The following is a 24,324-nucleotide window of genomic DNA, read 5'->3' on the forward strand; positions in this document are numbered from 1 at the left end:
GTGATCCTTGTTGTTCTTGACTGTAAACAAACCTCAGTCCTGAAATCTCGCTCGTGGCCACATTTTCCAACAACACGCTGATGTTGTTTGCAGATGATCCATCACTGTAGCAGTGAAATGTAAGGAACAGCGGAAGCCCTCACTGCACATGAACCACTCTGCGGGTCGGCTGCGATAATCTGTAGATGCTCTGTGTGTGAAAAGGCCAGATGTGGAGCTATTGCTGTTTCTGCAGCTGTTAACAGCATCGCTGAGCCATGAAACGTGAGGAGCATGATGTAGAAACCATGTGAATTCCAGTCTCATGATGGTCGCACGAATGAATATTCGATGTACTTCATGATGTCCAGCAATGAGCTGTGAAATGTCCATAGACAAACACTGGAGGGAGACTGAAGGTCATACTGAAGAGCTCAGTGACCTTCATCAAAGCTCTATCATAGAACAGCGTATTTCCAGTATGCCAGTTTGTTCTGAGAGTTCTGCTTTTCTAGAGCTGCTTGGCCACCTGCTGTTAGTGTGAAGTAGAAATGAATCTAGGAGTAGTAACAACTCAGCCGTGAAGCCACACAAGCCTACAGAACAGAATGCAGAGTGATGAAGCCTGTAGCGCAATAAATAAATAAATAAATAAATAAATACTCATCTGTCCTCAACTTCAAACTTCCTGTGAAAGCAACGTGAACAAAACAGCTGTTCATCAGGAGCTTTACGGACTGGTAATAGAGAACTGGAAATGACTAAACTGATAGAACAGTTTCCTGTCTTTTCCACCACACCCCAGACTAGCATCCGCCCCGTACGATACGAGTGAAGTCAACCAGGTGCTTCTTTACTCCAGCCAGTGGTGGATTCACACAGCTGTAAGGCTTATGGAGATTTACGTCTTGCTTAATGCGCTGGTGCTTTGACCCAACAGTAGGTGTCAATGTTTAAAGATGCAATTTAAAAAAATCTCATTCAATTTTCCCTCTCACAGATGTTGCATGTCCAGCACTGAAATAATATCTGGTCAGATGGGTGTATTTTAACTAACGAATGGGGTAAAATGAGGTGAGAAAATGCACAGAACATTAGATACGGTCAGAAATTGTATACCCACAATAGCCAACGAATGCTCACACACTTGCTGTACCTAATAAAGTGAGCAGTGAGGGTACAAAAGTGTCAATCAGGTTAATCTTCACGTGACTCTCCAAACCACTTGAGACAGCGCATCAGACAGTCGAGGAGATCACATATAACTATCCCTGCCCAACCTTCCCACCAACAGATACAGCAACTGTGTCTGTTAGGCACCAGACCAGATCAGAACGGCTGTCACTGAGGGACTATTTAATCAGCATCTGTGCTTAGGTGTGAGATGAAGCATGGAACAGATTTTTCAAATGTCACAGGATGCAAATGAAAGCAGCAAGCAAACAGAGATTCAATTATTATAGCAAATATTTATCCAGATAAAAAATGTCAAATGCTACTCTAACTCACCTCCTCATCCTCATTTCAGTCCAATTGTTCGGTTTTCTTCTTTGGTGCCATTCGTCTGGGTAGATGTGAACACAATAATCACATCTAGTTTTGGTGCAGACCAAAACAACCGTACCGAGACCCTTGAGAAGAGGTGGACTCTGGAGCCATGTGCTTGTGGTATGAATAAACATGGTCCAACCTCGATCCGACCGAACTAGCATGTCGTTGTACATTCTCAATATGAGCGCCCTTCTTTTGCTGAGTCGTCTAAAGCAGGGTTCAGGACCAAGGCAACAAAAACAATGCACCTTACTGTACAATCTGGTCTCACTGTGGTTTACAAGATAACATACAAGGTAACATAAAGCCTCCACAAGGGGGCAATCACATACACTCACTCACTTTCTTAACCTCTTATCCAATTAGGGTCGCAGGGTGCTGGAGCCTATCCCAGCTTTTCAATGGGCGCAAGGCACACAGTAACACCCGGGACGGGGCATCAGTCCATCGCAGGGCAGACACACACACACACACACACACACACACATTCACCTATAGGGCAATTCAGTGTCTCCAATTAACCTAACTGCATGTTTTTGGACTGTGGGAGGAAACCGGAGCTCCCGGAGGAAACCCACACAGGCACGGGGAGAACATGCAAACTCCGCACAGAAAGGACCCAGACCGCCCCGCCTGGGAATCGAACCCAGGACCTTCTTGCTGTGAGGCGACAGTGCTACCCACCGGGCCACCGTGCCAGATCACATACAAGTTTATTTCATTATTATTATTTTTCTCTGCAACCCATTTTTTTTGGCTTTGAAAAGCCATGGCAACACGTCTTCATAGTCTGAGGTAGCACAGCATGTTTTCCTTTCTTCATAAAGTTAATGTTTTCCTTTATTTTACATCAGGAAAAAGTTGTTTAAATGGACACGTTAGTAATTCTGTTCTTCCTAAATATTCCCTCAACAAAAAAGTAGTGCGTGGGTCCAAGTCCACCCCATTCAGAGCCCAGCCAGATAACCTACTCTCATTTTACCATCACACAGAGCTGCAGTGAGTGAGTGATTAACCGAATCCAATAAATTCACTCTGGTAATCAGTGGTTGCTCAAACTGAGCCCAAAGTCCAACACACACACACACACACAAACACACACACACACACACAAACACACACACACACAAACACACACACACAGACAGAGAGTAACTCAGTGCGTGAACGTGAGTGTGTATTAGTCATGTCGCTGGCCGTGTTCGTCAGTCACCTGCCTGGCTGGTTTCTGTGTGCTGGAATGTTTCTACCAGTAAGTCTTCTACTGATGCTGCTGATCATCCACCTGAACCTGAACCTACAGCAAGGTACCAACACACTCCACCACACCCACACCCATGTGCTGGCGTTAATGCCTTACAACCCACTTCTCTAGAGTTCGAAGGCCACTCCTGTGGATCAAGAACATGGTGGTGGTGGTTCGTGTCCTTTTTGCACCTTCACTTGCTTTATTAAATACACCAAGTGTTCATTGGCTGTTGTGTGAGCTTGAACCTTGTGGGTATACAATAACTGACTGTATCTGATGTTCTGTGCATTTAACCCCATTCATTAGTACAAGGTTTTTTTTTTTTTTTCAAGTAATCCACGTTTTGTCCTTGATTGTTACTGTGACCCAGGCAACACAAACAAAATATAATTAGTTAATGAGAATGTTGGCAATCTGGTCCCACTGTGGTTTATAAGACATAATGTTTATTTAATAAATAATATTTAATTATTATTATTTTTCTCTGCGACCCATTTTTTTGGCTCGTGACCCAAGCATTAGTAAAAAGAGACTTCATGTGACCAGATATTTTAGTGCTGGACCATTCTCAGCATTCTTAACGACGTAAGTGTATGTAATACAGGCAGCAGGTGCAGAAGTGTTGTTGGGATTTGTAAATACCAGTGGTTGTATATTCATAAAAACCTATAATGGAAGGCCAAGAATGCATATACAACATAGATGAACCTTGTAAAATGGTCACTGAGTAAATCTGAAAGGTACGTCCTCTGCGCAGTGCAGTTACACACTCCAGCTAGAACGTCGATCTATCGCACGGTCTCATTCTTCCCCTCCCTCAGGCACAGCTAATCATGTCTGTATGTAGACACCCGACCGGCTGATACTACTGCTAGGGATTTGAACCCTGGATCCCTGCAGTGGTGGGCTAGTGTAATTTACATGCAATATTGTGATGTTGGTGTCGGCTGGTAAATTAATTGATCCACTTCTGATTCTGTGTTTCAGTCGAGGCAGAGTTGTCGGTGGTGCAGGACCCCCGAGAGACTGCACGCCGGTTCTGCTGCACCACTTCTTACCAGAAGATACACAGAGAGCACGACCGAACACACACCTGATATACAGAACTGAGAACGTGGTGGGATTCACATGAACGAGGTCTGCTGGACATCAGTGGAGCTCCATCTGTCATCATGATGCTGGACGGAGCAGAGTCCAGAGGAGGTCCAGGGGGTTCCTGCAGAGGCTTAAACGGTACAATTTGTTTACATCTAACACGCTCTGTTCTCATCACAGAGGAACATGAAGAAACTAACACAGAAAGCACATGAACAGGTTCTGGAAGAGGCTCTGGTTCCACAGCAACCCTGATCAGGATTGAGCTGTTTGAAATATCTCAATCCTAAAAGAAGGAAATGTATTTAAACTGTAGTTCTTACTCCTCTCGGGCCAGAAATCTTTTGTGACGTCTAGAAGAACTCATGTGAGAATAAAATCAGGCTTTAAATTTACAAGCCCTTCATCTCTGCACCATGAAAGTGAAGCTTCATGTAAACAACGACATTTGATGTGGACTGGCTTCCAGTATTCCTGTATTATCCTGGTCAGGGTCATGGTGGGTCTGGTATTCCAAGATAAAAACACCCCAGACAGGATGCCAATCATTCTTGAGGCATCAGCCACCCCCCTGCCCCCCAAGACACAGCCAATTATGTCATGTATGTATATAGATGCCGAGGTGGCTGATAGCACCACTGAGGTTTAAACCCTGGATCCCAGAGGTAGTAAGCTGGTCTTTCTTTGAGTTTCTAGTGCTCTCTGTGAGCCATGCCCATCTCAGGATGGAAAGCCATAGTTAGTTACAATTGGGGAACTGGATAGGTCCAGGGTGAAACACAGGGTGCCAATCCAATGCCGTGCTTCGGCCATCCCCCAAACAAAGCCAATCATATCTGTGTAAACGACCGGCCAGCCATAAAGGGCACTGGAGTTCCTCCACGCCAAGCTCCTCAAGTTTCCTCCACATCAAGCTCCTCAAGGAACCATCATGCATGAATAAGATGTGGACTTTCTCAAACTGTTTTTATGAAGCTGGAAGCATGTGATTTATATGTTAACTGACTTTCCCTATGGGATTAATAAAGTGATTTATCTATCTATCTATATAGCAGCCGTCCCACCCAGCCAAATCTGTAGGTTCACTTTCCACATTATTACATTTCTGTGCAGAATTTTCCTTTTCCTTTGTTTGAAGAGATTTTGAAATTGGAAGCAGCAAAGACACGGAAATATCTGAATAAACAAACTTTTATTGAACAGTGTTACACAATGAGGACAGGAAATGGCAGTGAGAGGGGCTGCAAACAAACTTCATCAAGCAGATAAAAAGACGGGAGAAAGATGAACAAGTGGAAGAAAGGAAGAGAAATAAAGAGAAACTGAAAAATAAAAGAAAGATTTGATTTATTTATTCATCTGCATTTGTGTTTGGTAGATTCTGCTGTAGTAAAGTGTCTTGATGTAAAAATATTTAGTGTAAAACCAGTAAGAATTAAAGATTAAAAATATTTAAAAGAAAGACACATTTCATTCATTAAAAGCTAAAAAATTTCATATACTGGAGCCGGAAAATGTAAAAACGTGAAAATCTTGAGCTGCCGAGTTGAGAATTGCCGAGACCTTGTATGTCATTTTGCAATGCACCCAGACCCAGATCATTATGTACCATCATTTTCCCTTACCGTATGCAAAACTACAGATTTAAAATTGTGCCGTTAATTGATTTAAGTTTTTTTTCTTTTCTTGTTTTTCTATTTTCCTCCAAAAGGGTCAAAAAAATTTTTGTGTCAAAAAAAAATCGACCAAACAGTTTAAAGTGTTCAATATTACTAAATAAGATGCAGAGCAGCACAAGTCGGTCGTGTTTTAAAGGAATTTTCTCTCTTCTGACTTATCTTTAACGGTAAAACTTACGTACTGCAGCTTTAAAGGAGGTAGACGAGGTGGCACCTCGCCACAGTGGAATGTTTCCTGCATAGTGGAAAGATTGGCACTCTTGCCCATGCTGGTCCCTTCAAAACCGTGATTAACCAATGAGATTACGCGGTTGACCCCAAGTCCCACCCACGTTTTGACCTAAATTATGTCAAACCCGCCCATTTTCCTCCCAAAAAAGGTCCAGGATCAGATATCTGCTCTCAAATCATACAAACTATATAATAATAGAAAATGTATACCCATGTCGACTGCCCACCTCATTACAACTGTAGGATGGGGAGGGTGTAAACGTAGAAATTTAACATTAGGTGAGATTGGAACCCCTGTATACAAGTGCGCACCCAAATGCACCCCTACTACATCATTAAAAAGAGGAAATCCTATCTGGTCTTCATAAAGAGAGGACGAACATCAGGGGAGATAAAAACAACAATAACAAAACACTACAAAAATGTTAGCTGAGTGGTTCTGGTTTTGAGCAATAACAAACGTCCAGAGCGGAGCTGACGTCCTGAAGGTCCTCATCTCAGACACCATCACTCATTCAGTCACACGAAGAACAGAGGAGAGATCTTCAGCCCAACAGACCAAAAGATGAACTGCAACTTCAGCTCTGCATTCGGGGCAGGGGATTGGGAGACAAACAAAACATAAATCATGGATCAGCTGATGAAGGTCCTATCCTGCTCCAATATGTTTGTTTGTTTGTTTATTAGGATTTTAACGTCATGTTTTACACTCTTTGGTTACATTCATGACATGAACGGTAGTTACTCATTACACAAGGTTCATCAGTTCACAAGGTATCGGACACAGTCTTGGACAATTTAGTATCTCCAATTTACCTCACTTGGGAGGAAACCAGAGCACCAGGAGGAAACCCACGTGGACACGGGGAGAACATGCAAACTCCACACAGAAGGACCCGGACCGCCTCACCTGGGGATGGAACCTAGGACCTTCTTGCTGTGAGGCGACAGTGCTACCCACTTAGCCACCGTGCCGTCCTGCTCCAATATGACTGTGCTCATGTGCACTGAGCGAAGTGTGACAACCCCATTTCACACCTTTGCTATAACTGGAAGGTAGACTGTAATGCCTTCGTGTCACACAAATGCTCTTATTACTAAATGGGCACAAATTCCTATAAACACTCCAAAATCTTGTGGAAGGACCTCCAACAATTATAGATTCCATGGTTTTGAAATGGAATGTCCAACATGTTAATGGTCAAGTGTCCAAAATTACAGAACTACAATAACAAGGTTAGAATGTTGTGATGTTAAACGCCAAGCAGACAGATTGACACACAAGCAAAAACAAAAAAAAACTAAAGGGGGAGACAAATAAAATAAAACCAAATGATTAAAGGTTTCAGCACCAGTGAAGCAAATGTGAGCAAATTGCTGCTCCTAGTTGCAGAGTCACTTTTCTACTCGACTGTCTGATGAGATTAAGTCTGGGGAAACTTGTAAGGGATTTTGGTATTAAGCTGTGTGTACCCATCAGTCTCAGTCTAAGAGGTGCGGCCTCTGTATCTATACAGATACAGTGTGTAGATACAATGTGGCCTCTGTATCTATACCAGCCAATCACAGTGTGGAAGATGTGGCCTCTGTATCTATACCAGCCAATCAGTGTGGAAGATGTGGCCTCTGTATATATACCAGCCAATCACAGTGTGGAAGACGTGGCCTCTGTGTATCTATACCAGCCAATCACAGTGTGAAAGACGTGGCCTCTGTGTATCTATACCAGCCAATCACAGTGTGGAAGACGTGGCCTCTGTGTATCTATACCAGCCAATCACAGTGTGGAAGATGTGGCCTCTGTGTATCTATACCAGCCAATCACAGTGTGAAAGACGTGGCCTCTGTGTATCTATACCAGCCAATCACAGTGTGAAAGACGTGGCCTCTGTGTATCTATACCAGCCAATCACAGTGTGGAAGACGTGGCCTCTGTGTATCTATACCAGCCAATCACAGTGTGGAAGACGTGGCCTCTGTGTATCTATACCAGCCAATCACAGTGTGAAAGACGTGGCCTCTGTGTATCTATACCAGCCAATCACAGTGTGGAAGACGTGGCCTCTGTGTATCTATACCAGCCAATCACAGTGTGGAAGATGTGGCCTCTGTATATATACCAGCCAATCACAGTGTGGAAGACGTGGCCTCTGTGTATCTATACCAGCCAATCACAGTGTGAAAGACGTGGCCTCTGTGTATCTATACCAGCCAATCACAGTGTGGAAGACGTGGCCTCTGTGTATCTATACCAGCCAATCACAGTGTGAAAGACGTGGCCTCTGTGTATCTATACCAGCCAATCACAGTGTGGAAGACGTGGCCTCTGTGTATCTATACCAGCCAATCACAGTGTGGAAGATGTGGCCTCTGTATATATACCAGCCAATCACAGTGTGGAAGACGTGGCCTCTGTGTATCTATACCAGCCAATCACAGTGTGAAAGACGTGGCCTCTGTGTATCTATACCAGCCAATCACAGTGTGGAAGACGTGGCCTCTGTGTATCTATACCAGCCAATCACAGTGTGAAAGACGTGGCCTCTGTGTATCTATACCAGCCAATCACAGTGTGAAAGACGTGGCCTCTGTGTATCTATACCAGCCAATCACAGTGTGGAAGACGTGGCCTCTGTGTATCTATACCAGCTAATCACAGTGTGGAAGACGTGGCCTCTGTGTATCTATACCAGCCAATCACAGTGTGGAAGACGTGGCCTCTGTGTATCTATACCAGCTAATCACAGTGTGGAAGACGTGGCCTCTGTGTATCTATACCAGCCAATCACAGTGTGGAAGACGTGGCCTCTGTGTATCTATACCAGCCAATCACAGTGTGGAAGACGTGGCCTCTGTGTATCTATACCAGCCAATCACAGTGTGGAAGACGTGGCCTCTGTATCTATATCCGTCAGTCCTAGTAAAGAAAGTGTGGCCTCTGTATCTACACTGACCTCTGTATCTACACTGACCTCTGTATCCACACTGGTATCTGTACCTAGTCCAAGTGCAGAAACCTCTCACACGTACCTCTTCCCGCCTTTACTCATCCTCCTCAGCAAGCTCGGTCTCCTTGTGCACCACCACACGAGTGACCGACATGTCCGGGTGCTGCTCTTTGGCTTCCTTTATGGCCTGGGCCAATGCCTGACACGCCCCCAGACAGAAAAATAAACAGAAAATAAAGAAGAACATTAACGGAAAAATAACGAAATGGATAAACGGTGGATCAAATAAAACTAATAGAAACTAAAACACAGAAAATCAGAGGAAAGAACATCTGCCATCTTCAAGCAACACACTGGATCGTTTCAGCCATAAACCAGCATATTGATATTTTAAAGCACGAGTCGGTGCATATGGTCCACCAACACATACCGCTTTTGACAGGAACCGGGAAAGGTCATGTGAACTGCTTAATTTGCGATGGCGGAAGAACCAAGAGCACAGAGCTTAACAGAGTCAATGCATAGCAGGTAGTTCTGGTACCCTGAACTTTTGGTTTGAGGAGAAGTGGTACTTGGTCTAAAAAGTCAGAACCACCGCTCGACAGTGACACCAAATTCTGCTCATTGTTCCACTCCGTCTCTGACCACAGAACCCTAATGAGAGAGAGGAACCAGGAGAACACGACTGCTCAGCGTAATCACACCATCCTGTATGCCAGAGATTTTCCCTGGAACATGTGACTTGAGCCTGGCTGTCTGCAGTGGTGGGCTGATGTATTAGACTGCTGGGTCAGCTGAGCGCCCCCTAGTGTGTTCTAAAGGCTGTATAACCCTGATACATTGTACTCTATGTAGGAAGCATGTGTTGTGAACTATATATGCGGTACAACTTTTTAGTGCACAACACATGCTTTCTAGATAAGCTCCAATTTATGTAAGCTGTATTTCTCTTATACTGCACCTTACGTACCTAGGTACACTCACCTGATCGTGGTCGATGTCCGAATCTCCCGTAATGACGATGCGCTTCTCAATGCGTGTTTCCGACAGCCCGCCTTTTAGTGTCTGCCAATCAAAACAATTAAAATGTGATGATATACGCTGACTGGCCACTTTATTAGCAACATCATACTACTACAAGTCTTTGCTGTGAGCCTCTGCTCTATAATGACATGAATAGATCATGAAGTTGCTGCAAATTCATCAGCTGAGCATTTATGTTATGAATCTTCTGTTCTATCACATCCCAAAAGTCCAATCTGGTGACTAGAGGCTAATGAAGTTTGTCAGGCTCAATTGTGCTTTGTGATGTTATTACACAAGATTGTGACCACAGAAGGAAGCACATGTTCAGCAACAATACTCAGATGATCCTCAGTGGCTGAGGCATTTAAACCTTGGTGTGATAACCATTTATTAGACACACATTACACCACCATCACCAGTGTGAACTGTATTCTAAGCAGAATCTAAGCCAGTTGCCATATAAAGCTTTCTAGACTGTGAACAGTGTTACACGTTCCACAGGTTCTAATTTGTGTCAGACCATCTGACAAATCTTTTCTCAGTGTGAGATTTAAGCAGGAGACCACTGTTCCATCTATATTTTAACAGGTGCAGACAAACTAGCCCTATTTATACAGGCACAGGATGTTAACAGCTCTGGGTGATCGTTCGCTAGAGGCATGGCACAAACTTAAATGATGTTCTGTCGTGTGTTACCTTGGTGATGTGTGTAGTTGTGGTTGTACACAGAGATTCAGAGGTGATGGTCTGAGCGGTCATCAAAACACCGGGCTCTCCGTCTCCATTGTCTTCCAACTGCCAATGGCAACATGAATACGAACACATGATGCAGCGCACCTTTCAAATCTAATTAAAGATACGTCTGTACGTTGCTAGATCAGCAGTGAATATATGTTCACCCCTCCGATATGCCTCTGATTGTATATTAATGTTATTAATACACAGATCAACCATAACATTAAAACCACCTCCTTGTTTCTACGGAGACAGTGAGTGGCCACGGTATTTAAACACTCCAGCAGCGCTGCTGTGTCTGATCCACTCATACCAGCACAACACACACTAACACACCACCACCATGTCAGTGTCACTGCAGTGCTGAGAATGATCCACCACCCAAATAATACCTGCTCTGGTCCTGACCATTGAAGAACATCATGAAGTGGGCTAACAAAGCATGCAGAGAAACAGATGGACTACAGTCAGTAATTGTAGAACTACAAAGTGCTTCTATATGGTACAGTAAGTGGAGCTGATAAACAATGAGTGTAGAAACAAGGTGGTGGTTTTAATGTTATGGCTGATCAGTGTATAACACTATATTAACAACATTAACGGCAGTTCTGCGTCCACACAATTGGTTGTTAGTTTTCCAAACTTATTGATCTGAGTCATGTTTTTAGCTGCTTTACACTTCAACATCTTGGACAATTTGACTGAGCGAATGCTAACTGAATTGCCGTAGGATTGCTAGGACACCTCATAGGGCAGATTAACCAGTAAACATGATGCACTTGAACGCTACACAAATGAAAAATGTTAAATCACTAAACACAAACCTTACATTTTGAATTTCACAACAAATTACACGTGACACAACTCATTTTACAGTCGGTAACGTGATTTGCACGGCTGTGAATTAGGTAGGACCTTATTTATAAACAGTCTAACTCGTAATTCCAGACTGATATTGAGCATCTCGTTACCTGCGCAGCTTCGTAAGTGATGGTTTTGGTTTCCGTGTGGACGATGGGCACCTCCATGGTGGTGATCTCAGTCTTCTGAGCGGCGAATGTGTCCGAAATGGTGACCATTTCCGTCTTCACTACCGGAGGCTGTAAGTGACACAAGAGAGTCAGGTTCTCTCCAAGAAATCCAAACAAACACCAAGACGCCACCATCACGGCACATCAGCAAGCGGTGTTTTCTCATGCTTTACACCCCGAGGTGTTTGGTGAGATCGTGCATCTCAAATCGGTGCATGCAAACAACCCCGGCAAGCCAGAACACCAACACAAAAAGGAAAAGAGAGGAGGAAGATATGGTGGATCACATGCTGATCTTTGGTAGAATTGAGGAATAAAAGCTGATTCTGTGGAAAAATAAACAGCAAAAATACGACACACACACACACACACACTGGAGTTTCTATGAGGGAAAAGCTGTGTGTGTTTGGAGGATGAGAAGGATGCTGGATGGATCGTGCCAACCTGAGATTGCCCGTAATGGGCAGTGTTCTCATCCCCCAAAAGCTCACCCATACTAACAACTATATTCTGTAAATACAAGACGTAGCACAAACACACGACCCATAAACACAACACTGCAATCTGCCCACACTGAAGCAAAGTTCACAAGGACCTGGTGCTACCAATCAGAAAATGTGCTCAACTGATGGTTTGTTATGGGCAGATTTGTGGGTAAAGAGCCTCACCATAACCCTGCTCTGACTGGACGTTTCACAGGTGGTGTTGGCACATGGCAGAGAGTAAACCTGGGCATCCTCGAGGATCCTGTAAAGACACGTTTGGATTTCCCAGGCTAGGGCTAGAGCCTCTAATGAAACCCCTCCTTTAAACACTGATCGACCAATTGTGGCTTAGCAATAGCAGCTAGGTTTGGTTAGAAGATCATGTCCAATCATGTCCAATGCCCAGGGCAATAAGTCTGGCACATGCCCTTTGTGATATGTGATATGTATAAAGCGACCGTTTACTTCTGTTCACCAAACATCAGCAGATTCTAACAGAGAGTTTGAACACACACGGCTTGGGAGAACACTCTTTGCTCGCTGTATTCCTCCACCACTTGTGCAACAATCTCAATCAGACAACAGGAGTCGCTGTTGCAGCCAAATTTAAGTTGAATAAACATATATGTGGATACATGATAAATATATGCATGGAGGCTGAGACTCCAACCCAGATCTCTGTAGTGGGGGACCAATATTAAGCCAATTAGGGGTCTGGGTGACTGTGATAGCCCTAAGCTGTAGTATCAGCTAGGCTTTGCATTAATCCACCCTCTGCCGGCTCTGCCATGTGCTTTATAATGTCACTGTTTATACGCTTACATGTACATGAGCATTTATCATTTTTAAACATCATTATAATTTGCTGCACATGTTTTTTTGTAGACACCAAAAAGTCCTTGTAAACTCTAACTCAGGCTAACTGCAAACACCTTTACAGCACTACGACTACACACAGCACGTTACCATGTAGTTTTGTGTGTGTGTGTGTGTGTGTGTGTGGAAAAGTATAATAAACACAAAATGATCACAAAAAAACACAAAATGATCAAAAGGCTTAAATGAAATGCAGTAAATAAATAATGAAATGTGGACGGTGCATCATGGTGAGTGATTATTTTCATTCATGCGTGTTGAAAGATAAAAGCCGGACGTTCTACACTGGGCAAGAGGACAGGCAGCAGGAATGGAGGGATACTGAAGAAAAGGAGCAGGAGGAGGAGGAGGAGGAGGTTGGCGTGTACAGCGGGGCGGCTCAGTCGACCAGTTGGGCGTTTTTTAAGACGTTCGTCCATTTACCTCCGAGCAACAGATCACCTGTGGGACGCGATCTGCATCCACATGAGGCGAGTCGCCGTTGATGACGTGAGGATCCTGTTGCTCCTCAGCTACTGCGCTGAGAGTGGGCGGGGCTTCCTCAGGGGCGTGGCCATTGGGTGCTTCGTCAGCCACCACGGATGCTTCATCTTGCACCGGCAGCTCATGTTCCTCTGACGTGGGTTCAGGATCCGTTTCCTGGTCTTCTACAACCGACTCTGACTTAGCCTCTGCCTCGGTGGGCGGGGCTTGTTCAGTTATCTCCACCTCCTGCTCTTCTACTTCTTCAGGTTCTTCTTTAATGTGGTGGGCAGAGTCAGAGGTGGAAATCTGGGCGTGATACTCCGCCTCCTCCTCGCTCTCACTCTCGGACGAGGCGCTCTTCTCCACCTCCTCCTCCTCCTCCGTCGCTTGAGGAGCTTTTTCCAAAACGGGTTCAGTCGCTGGGGTCACGTCAGCGTTCTTACCACTGACCTGGATGACCTCCTCGATAACGACGGTCTCATTAACCACCTCAATGACATTGGTGACATCAGGCTGACCGTTCAGCGCCGATGTGTGTTCGCTCTACGACAGACGACAGGATGACAAACACAAAAACGAAGGATGGAGAGAAAAACAAAGAATGACCTCACAAATCAACATAACGGGAAATAATAAATTAAATTCAGGTAATTAATGATACAAAACGTAACACAAAATGAGGGATGAATGAACATGTATATGGGTGTATGGATGGAGGGATGGATGGATGGATGGAGGTGTTAGTGTGAGGTAAAGTCAGTGGGAGTAAATATTTTTGGCATTGGTTGCGTTGGGCTCCACCTTGCTGACATCACTGCTCTCAGACAGGGCGCTCTCAGGTTGGGCGGGGCTTATCTGTGGAACATAACAGGTAATCATATGCATTTACAAACAGCAGGAAGAGTTTTACACCCACAATACTCACACAAAAGTGGTTTATTAAAATGATTAAACGTTATATTTGAAGTTGGATGTCCAGTCTGATTTCTGTTCAATCTGTCTCGCGTGTGTAGTCGAAAGGCTAATTAGTGGAGTGCGTTCCACACCAGGCTTTTTTTTTTTTGCCCAGCTTAATTAGTACTGAAACTGCAGCTCGTTTAGTCTCGACTTCAAAGCGACTGTCAAAACGGTTTCAAACTTTTACTTAATTATTTTAAACTATAATACTCAAACCTTGCAACTCTAGTTCCAGAACTGAGGACTAGAAGTGTAATTAAGAACCAGAAAACATATGTTTAATATCAACGTCAAAGTCTGTAGAGAATTGTATTAAATGCAGGACTACTAAATGATCTGTGCACCGATCACTCAAATTATTGTTTATACTTTTGTTATCCATAAGTTATACATTTCTGTAATCCATAAGACTTCTACAAGGTCAGAACTGGACATGAACTTCTGAAAAACACCAACATCAATGAGTAGTTAGTCATTAGAGAAAGATAGAGAGAGTGAATAAGGGCGAGCGAAGTAGTTAAGTAGTTAACATTGATAATGAGTTCTATGGAAACGCCATTAAGAAATGTGTTTAAAAAAGTAAAAGGGAGAGAGGGAGTGATTGGGGGCGAGCGAGCAGTAGTTAATATGGATATCAGCACCTGAGGGAGTGTGTGTAGGGAGAGTGGTTGGGGCGAGCAGGCAGTAGTTAATATAGATGTTGAAACTATAGAAAGCACCATAGGAAGAGTGATGTGAGAGAGAGGTTGAGGGCGAGCGAGCAGTAGTTAATATAGATGAAAACTATAGGTTCATACTGAGACTATAGATGTATACTGTAAATGCATAGTGAAACTATAGATACAAACTGTAAATGCACAAATGAGGACTATAGATGCATACTGTAAACGCATACTGAGACTATACACCGATAAGGCATAACATTATGACCACCTTCCTAACTAACTGGTCTGCTGCTATGCCGCCCCATATGCAAAAAAACTGTGATGCTCTGTGTATTCTGACACCTTTCTATCAGAACCAGCATTAACTTCTTCAGCAGTTTGAGCTACAGTAGCTCATCTGTTGGATCCGACCACACAGGCCAGCCTTCGCTCCCCACGTGCATCGGTGAGCCTCGGCCGCCCATGACCCTGTCGTCGGTTCACCGCTGTTCCTTCCTTGGACCACTTTTGATAGATACTGACCACTGCAGACCGGGAACACCCCACAAGAGCTGCAGTTTTGGAGATGCTCTGACCCGGTCGTCTAGCCATCACAATTTGGCCCTCGTCAAACTCGCTCAGATCCTCACGCTCGTCCATTTTTCCTGCTTCTAACATCAACTCTGAGGATAAAATGTTCACTTGCTGCCTAATATACCCCCCCCCCCAACAGGTGCTGTGATGAAGAGATAATCAGTGTTATTCACTTCACCTGTCAGTGGTCATAATGTTATGCCTCATTGGTGTAGATGCATATTGTAAAAGCATACTGAGACGATAGAAAGCACTTGGGAGGAGTGTGATGTGAGAGCGCCCTCTTCTGGAGCAGCAGTGACAGTGCAGGATTCATTCAGTCTAAAACAGAGCATGGAAAGGAAAAGTGGAATTTGGAAAGTGGGGAGGGTCACAGATGGACAGAGAAAAAAAATAGAGCCAAGGTCCAAGATGATTGGATTAAAGGTTTCTCAAATCATTGTAGAAAGTTCCTTATTCAAAACATGAACAATGCAGGAATAAATGAAACAAGCACACACCAGCATACAGTATACAGTCAAAAGTATACGGACACCCCTCCCAATAATACAAGCTCAGCTGGTTTAGCTAGGCCCATTGCTAAAAAGTGTGACAACGTTTTGGAAAAAGCTTTCTCCTGTTAAAACATGACCTGTGAGGAGGAAGTCCAGGGGTCTACAAGAGCCCTGAACTTATTTCTATTAAAGACCTTCGGGATGAATTGGAACACTGGTTGCGAGCCAGGCGTTCTCGTCTTACAGTAGCGTCTGCCCTCACAAATGCTCATGAGAATGCCTTCTCAGAAGAGTGGAAGACAAAACCATGTTAGTACCCATAGTCTTAGAACAAAATCCATGTACGACTTTGTTAGTAATGAGAATCCAGTAATTAAAAGGGGCGTCCAGATACTTTTGTTAACACGGTGTGAAATCCCATCATGCATCATACAATGAACCCAAAACCCAGAAATCAAAAGGTCCAATCAGACACAGGGAGTGTTCGGCATGCAGATGTATGAAGCTGCAGGGGGGCGGCGTGTAACCCAAAGCACAATCAGACGTACCCCTTGGACCTGCGGGCGCAGACCGGCGGTGCCACTGCCCGTTAGCCGTTTTTCCCATTGACTGGGTTGGGGCTCGGGAGCCGCCTCCATAAAACTGCGCTTTAGCTCGCTAATGCTAGCCTGATGCTTCAACACATCCTCCTGAGTCTTATCCAGATCCTATCACCAAGGCAACCAGCGGAGAGGGCAACAGGTTAGGGGGGTAACATTAGCATCGTTAGTCTTAGAAACACCATTACAGAATAAAGTGCACGCCAAGCCTCACTGCTGTGCCAGCGGCTATAGGCCTATAATGAGTTTGTTAGCTGTGCAGGTCTGGAAGATCTGAGTATGTAAGTTTGGATGAAAAAGTCTCTGATCCTGGATGTTACTGGAGCTCCAGACTCAAACCCAGGTCTCCGGAGTAGTGGGCTAGTGTATTTACAGTAGGCCAGAAGGATTGAGCCACCGTGCTGCAGTGAGTCGAGGTTTTACAGGGTTCGATCAGTGTAGGGCCAGTCGCACCAGTTAGTGTAACACACACCGCAGCTACGAGAAACCACCAGGCATGGACAATTTTGTATCTCCAGTTCACCTCACTTCACTTGCACGTTTTTGGACTCCCGGAGGAAACCCACGCAGACACGGGGAGAACATGCAAACCACACAGAAAGGACCCAGACCGCCCCACCTGGGGCTCTACGCCAGGACCTTCTTGCTGTGAGGCGACGGTGCTACCCACCAAGCCACCTTGCCGCCCCAGTTTTGGTTTGAAAGTGGGCGGGAATACAGGCGCATTAGGGCGGAACCAACTCAGTTTGAACTGTGTAAGACAATCTACGCCTCCTGGGGGTGGAGCTACGCCTCTTCGGGGCGGAGCTTAACGTTTCAACAGCATTTAAAGCAGCTGCGTCCTACATTTACATTTTTGCCATTTAGCAGACGCCTTTATCCAAAGCGACTTACAGTACAGTTACAGTACACAGTCTGAGCAACTGAGGGTTAAGGGCCTTGCTCAAGGGCCCAACAGCAGCAAACTGGCAGTGGTGGGGCTTGAACCAGCGACCTTCTGATTACAAGTCCCATACCTTAACCCCGAGGCTATGGCTTGCCTAAATCGCAGTATGTCTAATTCGTTCACCATGAGTGGTACAGTTACACACCATGTGGCGCACACGATCACACGTAAACGATGTACGCATGAGTGAATATCACCAGATAATCTTGCGTACATCGGTAGGAGAGCGCTGCAAATAAATAGAAATCATGTTTTTGAGGTGGTAAAGCATGCTAGCATACCACAACTTACATCTCAAACTCACAGGTTCGAATCTCAGCTTTGCTACCGGCAGGCTGGGCGCCAATATGGACAATGATCGGCTCGTCTGCGATTCCTCAAGACAGCTGCTTTTATTACCGAAAGATGGCGGGTGCAAAGAGACGAGGGGTAATCAAGATCAGTGCGTGACTCTCTGTGTGCGATACAGATCTCCATACGACCCCGCCTCATGCAGGTGAAAAAGAAGCGATTGGCTACTGCACGTGTCGAAGGAGGCGTGTGTTAGTTACGGCCCTCCTTTCATCAGGAGTGAAAGTCAGCAGCATTACAGAAAATAAAATGCAATTGAGTCATTGGATATGACTAAATTGGGAGAAATCCAGCGTGTAGCTTCTACTAGCAGCGGTGTGTATTTCACTCTCGACAGGACCCAGTTAGTCAGTAATGTTTAGTCATCACACAAAACACAGACAATAAACCCAGAGCCAACACCACCTCACCTTGCCCCCCCAAAACACCCCACAAACCCACGAGATTAGTACTGTTAGCAACTTAAAAACAAAAACACAACAAAAACAAACACAGTGTTTCAAATATCACGTCGTTACGTTCTTACAGCTCACCGACACGAACATGCAGTCGTCATAACAACAAACCTGTCACCATTATGACATCACCTCATTACACCTCATGAAATCAGCCAATCATCTGGAAGTTTCTGGATCAAGCCCTAATGCAGCCAGGTTACTTCTGTTGGACCCTCGAGCAAGGCTCTTAACTCGGCTTGCAGTAGATTTACTCAATTTCGGATAAACGCAAATGGTAAAAGCTATATAATTAATATAATATAAATAATACAAATATAATATAAATATTAATGTACAAGAAAAAAAGTTTTGAATGACTTATTTCTGACTCTTAATGTTTAGTGTTCCTGTATATGTTTTAACAAGGTGTTCCTTCTCTAGGTTTCAGTGTTTCACTATGCAGTTACACACTTCAGAATCTTGGTGCTGGTGCGCTATCGGAAAATCCCCCTGCGCCACCTGGGCGCCCCAGCGCAATTTTAACCGCCTGGTAAAATGTCATAATGGTGACCGGACCGAAAAATACATGCAGAAAAAAACCCATGCAAATATACTGAACACACGAGCAAAGTCTGAGAGAACAAGAGCGAAGAGCAGCGTAGAAGAGAAAACAACACCGAGCTCAAGATCATTTACACTCAAGATCATTTACACGTTCTTCTCTCATATGAAGGTAAATAAGAGCCAATTTCAGCTCCGCTCATGTGATACCAACCTCCAGCATTAGATTGCTATGTCTGACATAAATATTCTCTCCCTGCACTCTCAGCTTGTTCTGCAGAATCAAATACAACAAACCAAAAGCAAAATGGAAAGAAAAAACATGCTGGTATGAATATAAAGAAATTATAATAATAATAATAAATAAAACAGCCAAATGCAAAACACCAGCGATGATATGAAACATGTCCAGACTCTCCACGTCTTACTGCAGGAACAACAGTCTGTTTATTCTATTCATTTTTATGTTTAGCCACCACTTTAACCTGATCAGGGTCAACAAACCCGGAAAGGATCAGACATAGCCAACCATGTCTGTATATAGACGCCCGACAGGCAGACATCACTACTGAGAATCAAGCCCTGGATCCCAGCGGTAGTGGGCTAGCGTCATTTACCGCTGCACCACCGAGCGCCTGAGGTTATTATTTAAAAAATAAATGTAAGATTTTATTCGTGAAGGTTTGGACAGGTTGTTTGTCATTCCTGCAACAGTAAAACAGTCATGTACATGAGAAGCAGCACACCAACACCAAATAAATCATGGTGTGTTCACGTCACGTCGGAATTACAGTTTATTGCAATTTAATCACACAGAGTTTTTTCCTTCTTTGACATGTTAAGGCTGTCAACCACTTCTTTTCACCAGACAGCGGCGGATAACTATATTAAACACCAGCCTTATGTTCTCAGACATGGCCAGGTGTGTCAGGATAGCACTGACCAATACTCCAATACTGTAGCTTAGACGTTTAGCTACATTTAGCGACGTTTAGAAGTGGGGTTGGGAGGGGGGCGGATTATATGGAGCATAGTGTGGCTCTCCATACACAGTACAGCTCTGTGTGGGCACCCAACACTGTCAGGTGAAAAGAAGCAGCTTGTGACTGGGGGTGTGATGATCTACAGCAGCAGTCACCAACCTTTTTGGCACCACAAACAAGTTTCATATAAGATATAGACTTAAGTATTTGCTCGTCTTAGCAAGCTTGTGGGCTTAATTTTTTGATATCACGTGTTAAACAGATCAAGAGGAAGATGGATGTCAAAAGATAAAAGATTTTTTTAATAAAACATCTTTTAGAGTTTGATTGTCAATAAAACAAAAAAAAAACATTATTTTGTAATAAATGACCCATGAACTGGTACCGGTGGTTGGGGACCACTGCTCTACAGCTTTTTTTGGCCAGAATGAAGGTTATGCAAGTGGCAGTGTAGTTCCTGACTGTAATTCTGACACGACACAACGTGAATGCACCACTGAATTTTCAATCAGAGCACGAATGGCATGCCGAGTAATCAATCACTGACGAAACCACAATCACGTGATGATTGGTGTGAAACAGAAAGGATGAAAGAACCCACTGATTTGCACCTGATCACACACAACAAATCAAAACCTAAAGAGCATCTTAATCATCAGATTAATTCCTGAACCTTGATTAAAGAGGAATCAGCGCCATCATTTCCACACTGTCGGCACGGTGGGAGGAAAAACAGGCAAACAGACACAGAGCGATTACACAAACAGTTCATTACACCACTGATCGTTATTCATTACTGTACAGGGGAGCATGCTGGGAAAATGAGCAGACCTCGAACACGGGCTCAGCTGTAACCTCAGTGGCCGTGCCCTCCGCTGGCTCCGCCCCTTCTTCCACCTGTGGATTCTGATTGGTGCAAATGATGGACGAGTCATTAAAGGGGAAAGAAAAGGATGATGAAATGGATTGTGGGAAGCTCGGCTTTCTGATACCAGCCGGTCAGGTGAGAGTTAAGAGTTCAAGCTCAAGCTCTGGGATTGGCTACTCGCCGGTCATGGGTGGGGCAAAGCGACTGATGCACATGCTAATTAGTTTCTAGATGTAGTTATGCACTTGTTTTGAGGTTTTCGAGACTGAGCGGATATAAATACCTGACAGGTGGGTTCATGAATACTCCAAGTAACTCAGAGGAACAGTTCTTGCCAAAAGTTTAAGGTACGCAAGTGTTCAAAAATATTCGATCAGCCAAGATTCACTTTGTTTGTGATTAGGATGCTAATAAAGCTGATGTAACGAAAACGTATAGCTATGCAAACTGTAGGCCTAAATATGTTGCTCACCTTATGTTACGCATTAATGCTACCACAGAGCACTACTGGGAAATGTAGCTACGCCTCTAACAAATCTCCACTTGGGTCCTTGCTAGTACTACAGCCATGCATGGCCAGGAATCCCAAAGAGCATAACAGACTATTCTATCTGGATGGGCGTGTTGTTTAAAGCGACAGCAGACAATCTTTGTGAGCTCACGTGTACACAGGGAGTATGTGTTGCCTCCTTTAGGTATGTTCAGCTGCCCTGTGATGTTACAAGGGTCTCAGAGAAAGGACTTGGTAGCCCTCACCCTCCCCAGGTTGGCAGTCACCGTGTGATGCCCACAGTGGAAATGTAAAAAACAAAATTACTGTTTAATGTTGCTAAAATATGACTAGAAATAGAACCCAGATCACATTTGTGCTATCATTTCTCATTGGGACAGAGGTAGCTCAGCTAGTAGAGCTCTAGGCCATCAATCGAAAGATTGTGGGTTCGAATCCCGGCTCTGCCAAGCAGCCACTGGTGGGCCCCTGAGCAAGGCCCTTAATTCTCACAACTGCAGGGGTGCCGTACAGTGGCTGACCATGCACTCTGGGATACACATAAGTATCGTTTCATTGCACTGTATGTGTATATGTATATATGATAAGGGAAATCTATTCTATTCCACTTGGGGGTTCTTTTGGACTGATTAAACAGAGTAGAGACAGCGTACACAGCAACAGATGGGCTACAGTCAGTAATTGTATATCCACAAAGTTAATCTGTATATTGGTCCAGTCGAACGATGAGTGATGAGCGAACTGCTGGACCCAACGACTAGTTGTTCTAGTTCACATAGGTCACGAAACACTGTGTTTAAACGCCAAACGTCTCGGCCGATCGACTACGTTTGGAGAAAAACAGTTTACGCTTCGGTTCGGCTCGAGCGCGGGTTCATCGAACCACAACCAGAAGAACGTGCAAACACCAGGATGAAAGAACAGCCTACTATAAACAGTTCTTATTCACGACGCTGACGTCAACACCGAGAGCTGTGCGCGCAAAACTAAACGGGGTGAATCAGGCCAAGGGTCTCGCTGGCAGGGTGGAAGATATAAATAGACTCAGGAATGCTGGGAAAATTGAATAACGAGGAGGCTGAGCAGCGAGAGGGAGAGGAAAGAAGAGCTCGGACTAAAGCTGCAGTCACACTAGATCTTCATTACAGTTAATTCAATAGAATGAGGGATGAAGTTCAGATCTGGTGAACGGTTTTCTAGGAGTCAGTGGCACAAATATGAGGGATTTTCTTTTTTAATATATTTAGTTTTTATGCATTTTCTCCCCTTTTTCTCCCTTTTTAGCGCGTCCAATTGCCCGATTGCGTCACGCTTCCTCTCCACCAATGCCGATCCCCGCTCTGACTGAGAAGAACGAAGCTAACCCACGCCCCCTCCAACACGTGGGCAGCAGCCATATGCATTTTGTCACCTACACTTTTGATGAGTGCAGTTCAGCTCAGAACTGTGTACGAAGAGACACACCCTGAGAGCACTCTTTTCCCGTCTCTCTGCAGGCGCCATCAATCAGCCAGCAGAGGTCGTAATTGCATCAGTTATGAGAGAGAGACACTATCTGGCTTTTTTTTTATATCCCACCCCTATTTGAACAACAGGCCAATCGTTGTTCACGTATTTGAGATCCCAGCTCTGATGTTCAGCGCGTGTTTTACCGCTGCGCCACCTGAGCGGCTTAAACATAAAGGATTTTCAAAAAGTTTCCGCACTTTTCTATTTTGGTAGGAAGCAGTGAGGGTGTAGTAGGAGGAGTAGTAACTGGTCGTGTTTAAGAGACTGAGAGAGCTTATAGTCTGGATTTAGCGCCATCTGGTTTCCACCTTTTTGGACGCTCAAAGAAGCTTTAAAGGAAAAAAGATTTTCATGTGATGATGTGAAAGCAGCGGCGCATCAGTGGCTACGTGCTCAACCAAAAAAATTTTTTGCTGACGATATTAAAAAGTTGCTGGTACAATGCTGGAAAAATACATCACAAGGTGACGATTCAAGATTCACTTTATTCGATGTAGTAAAGTGATGTGATTTGTTTTTAAAATTCTTAATAAATAGAGTTTAAAAAGTGAGGAAACTTTTTGAAGAACCCTCGGACATCTAGGTGATCATCCAGGCCATGACCAATCAAACGACAGAGCAGAGCAGAAATGCATCACACACTCACCCATTTATTCACTCTGGTGGACACTTTAGCCAATCCACCTACTGGTCTGTTTTAAAAGGTGGGAGGAAACCAAAGTACCTGCTGGAAACCCAGAAGGACACAGGACACATGTACCTAGGTTCATAGACCGTAAATGGAAGCAAGGATCAAACCCAGCTCACCAGAACACTATGGGACAGGTTCTGCCACACATACGAAACGTGGCGCAGGTAGCATTTCATTTACAGCTGTATTTATGAATCCTGTAAAACACCTGACGAACTTTATGTTAGCCACAGCTGTAACACGTCTGAGTCTCAACTCGGACCGGCTTATTTTGAAGATTCTAGTGAGACTGTGGCTTCATCACGGAAATTTTACCATAGCAAACAAAGGAGGAACTAAATAAGCGGCATCTAGTAGCATAACAGCTGGCGAAGCACAAATTAAAGCAGCGGATCATGGACTGGCATGGGCTGGCATGGTCGTCAGGCCGCTGGGTCGCACATCTCTTCCTGAGAGGCGGAATCCCCCGCGACCTCCACTGGCCAGAATCGGATATGAACTTTTGGCTCCAGGTAGCACAGCGACAAGGCTAGCGGGAGCGCTAACGCCAGGGAGAGCGCCACCGAGTGGCAGGCTGAGAGAAATACAGCCAAAATAAGGACAAAGCAGGAGCATGGCAGGCCGTCCTCATCCAGCAAGCGGGCGCTCTTTATCAAAGCCAGCAGCGTGGAACCTGGGGGCGAGCGGGGCTCGGCGGGGGCGTCAGAAACAGGCTGGGCAAGATCGGGGACTTCCAGCGCGGGCAACGCGGCACAGTCCGAAGGGTTCGAGTCGAAGAGGCCGTGCCCCGCGTCAGGCTCCGGTGAGGTGGGTTCAGGGGCGTGTTCAT

At 44.6% G+C, this 24,324-nt stretch overlaps 1 protein-coding gene across 8 annotated transcripts in view; it reads right to left on the reverse strand.

Annotated features, from left to right (window-relative positions):
* Positions 1–5,049: 5,049 nt before the first annotated feature.
* The window catches only part of epb41l2 (erythrocyte membrane protein band 4.1 like 2), a 61,413-nt gene continuing 42,138 nt past the window's right edge, over positions 5,050–24,324 (reverse strand). For 2 of the 8 annotated variants that reach the window (XM_063001788.1, XM_063001787.1), the window contains exons 14-23: positions 20,748–20,822; positions 19,148–19,207; positions 16,588–16,746; positions 14,152–14,205; positions 13,309–13,893; positions 11,465–11,593; positions 10,455–10,553; positions 9,717–9,797; positions 8,815–8,931; positions 5,050–6,368 (exon numbers count right to left, since the gene is read on the reverse strand). In XM_063001788.1, the coding sequence (XP_062857858.1) occupies positions 8,827–8,931; positions 9,717–9,797; positions 10,455–10,553; positions 11,465–11,593; positions 13,309–13,893; positions 14,152–14,205; positions 16,588–16,746; positions 19,148–19,207; positions 20,748–20,822 (1,347 nt within the window). In that variant the 3' untranslated portion in view covers positions 5,050–6,368; positions 8,815–8,826. Of the gene's footprint in view, positions 6,369–8,814; positions 8,932–9,716; positions 9,798–10,454; positions 10,554–11,464; positions 11,594–13,308; positions 13,894–14,151; positions 14,206–16,587; positions 16,747–19,147; positions 19,208–20,589; positions 20,626–20,747; positions 20,823–24,324 lie in introns of all 8 variants that reach the window. The other 6 variants (XM_063001789.1, XM_063001791.1, XM_063001790.1 and 3 more) reach the window with 6 other exon arrangements.

The sequence above is a fragment of the Trichomycterus rosablanca genome, chromosome 9 (genome assembly GCF_030014385.1).
Source record: "Trichomycterus rosablanca isolate fTriRos1 chromosome 9, fTriRos1.hap1, whole genome shotgun sequence".
Taxonomy (NCBI): Eukaryota; Metazoa; Chordata; class Actinopteri; order Siluriformes; family Trichomycteridae; genus Trichomycterus; species Trichomycterus rosablanca.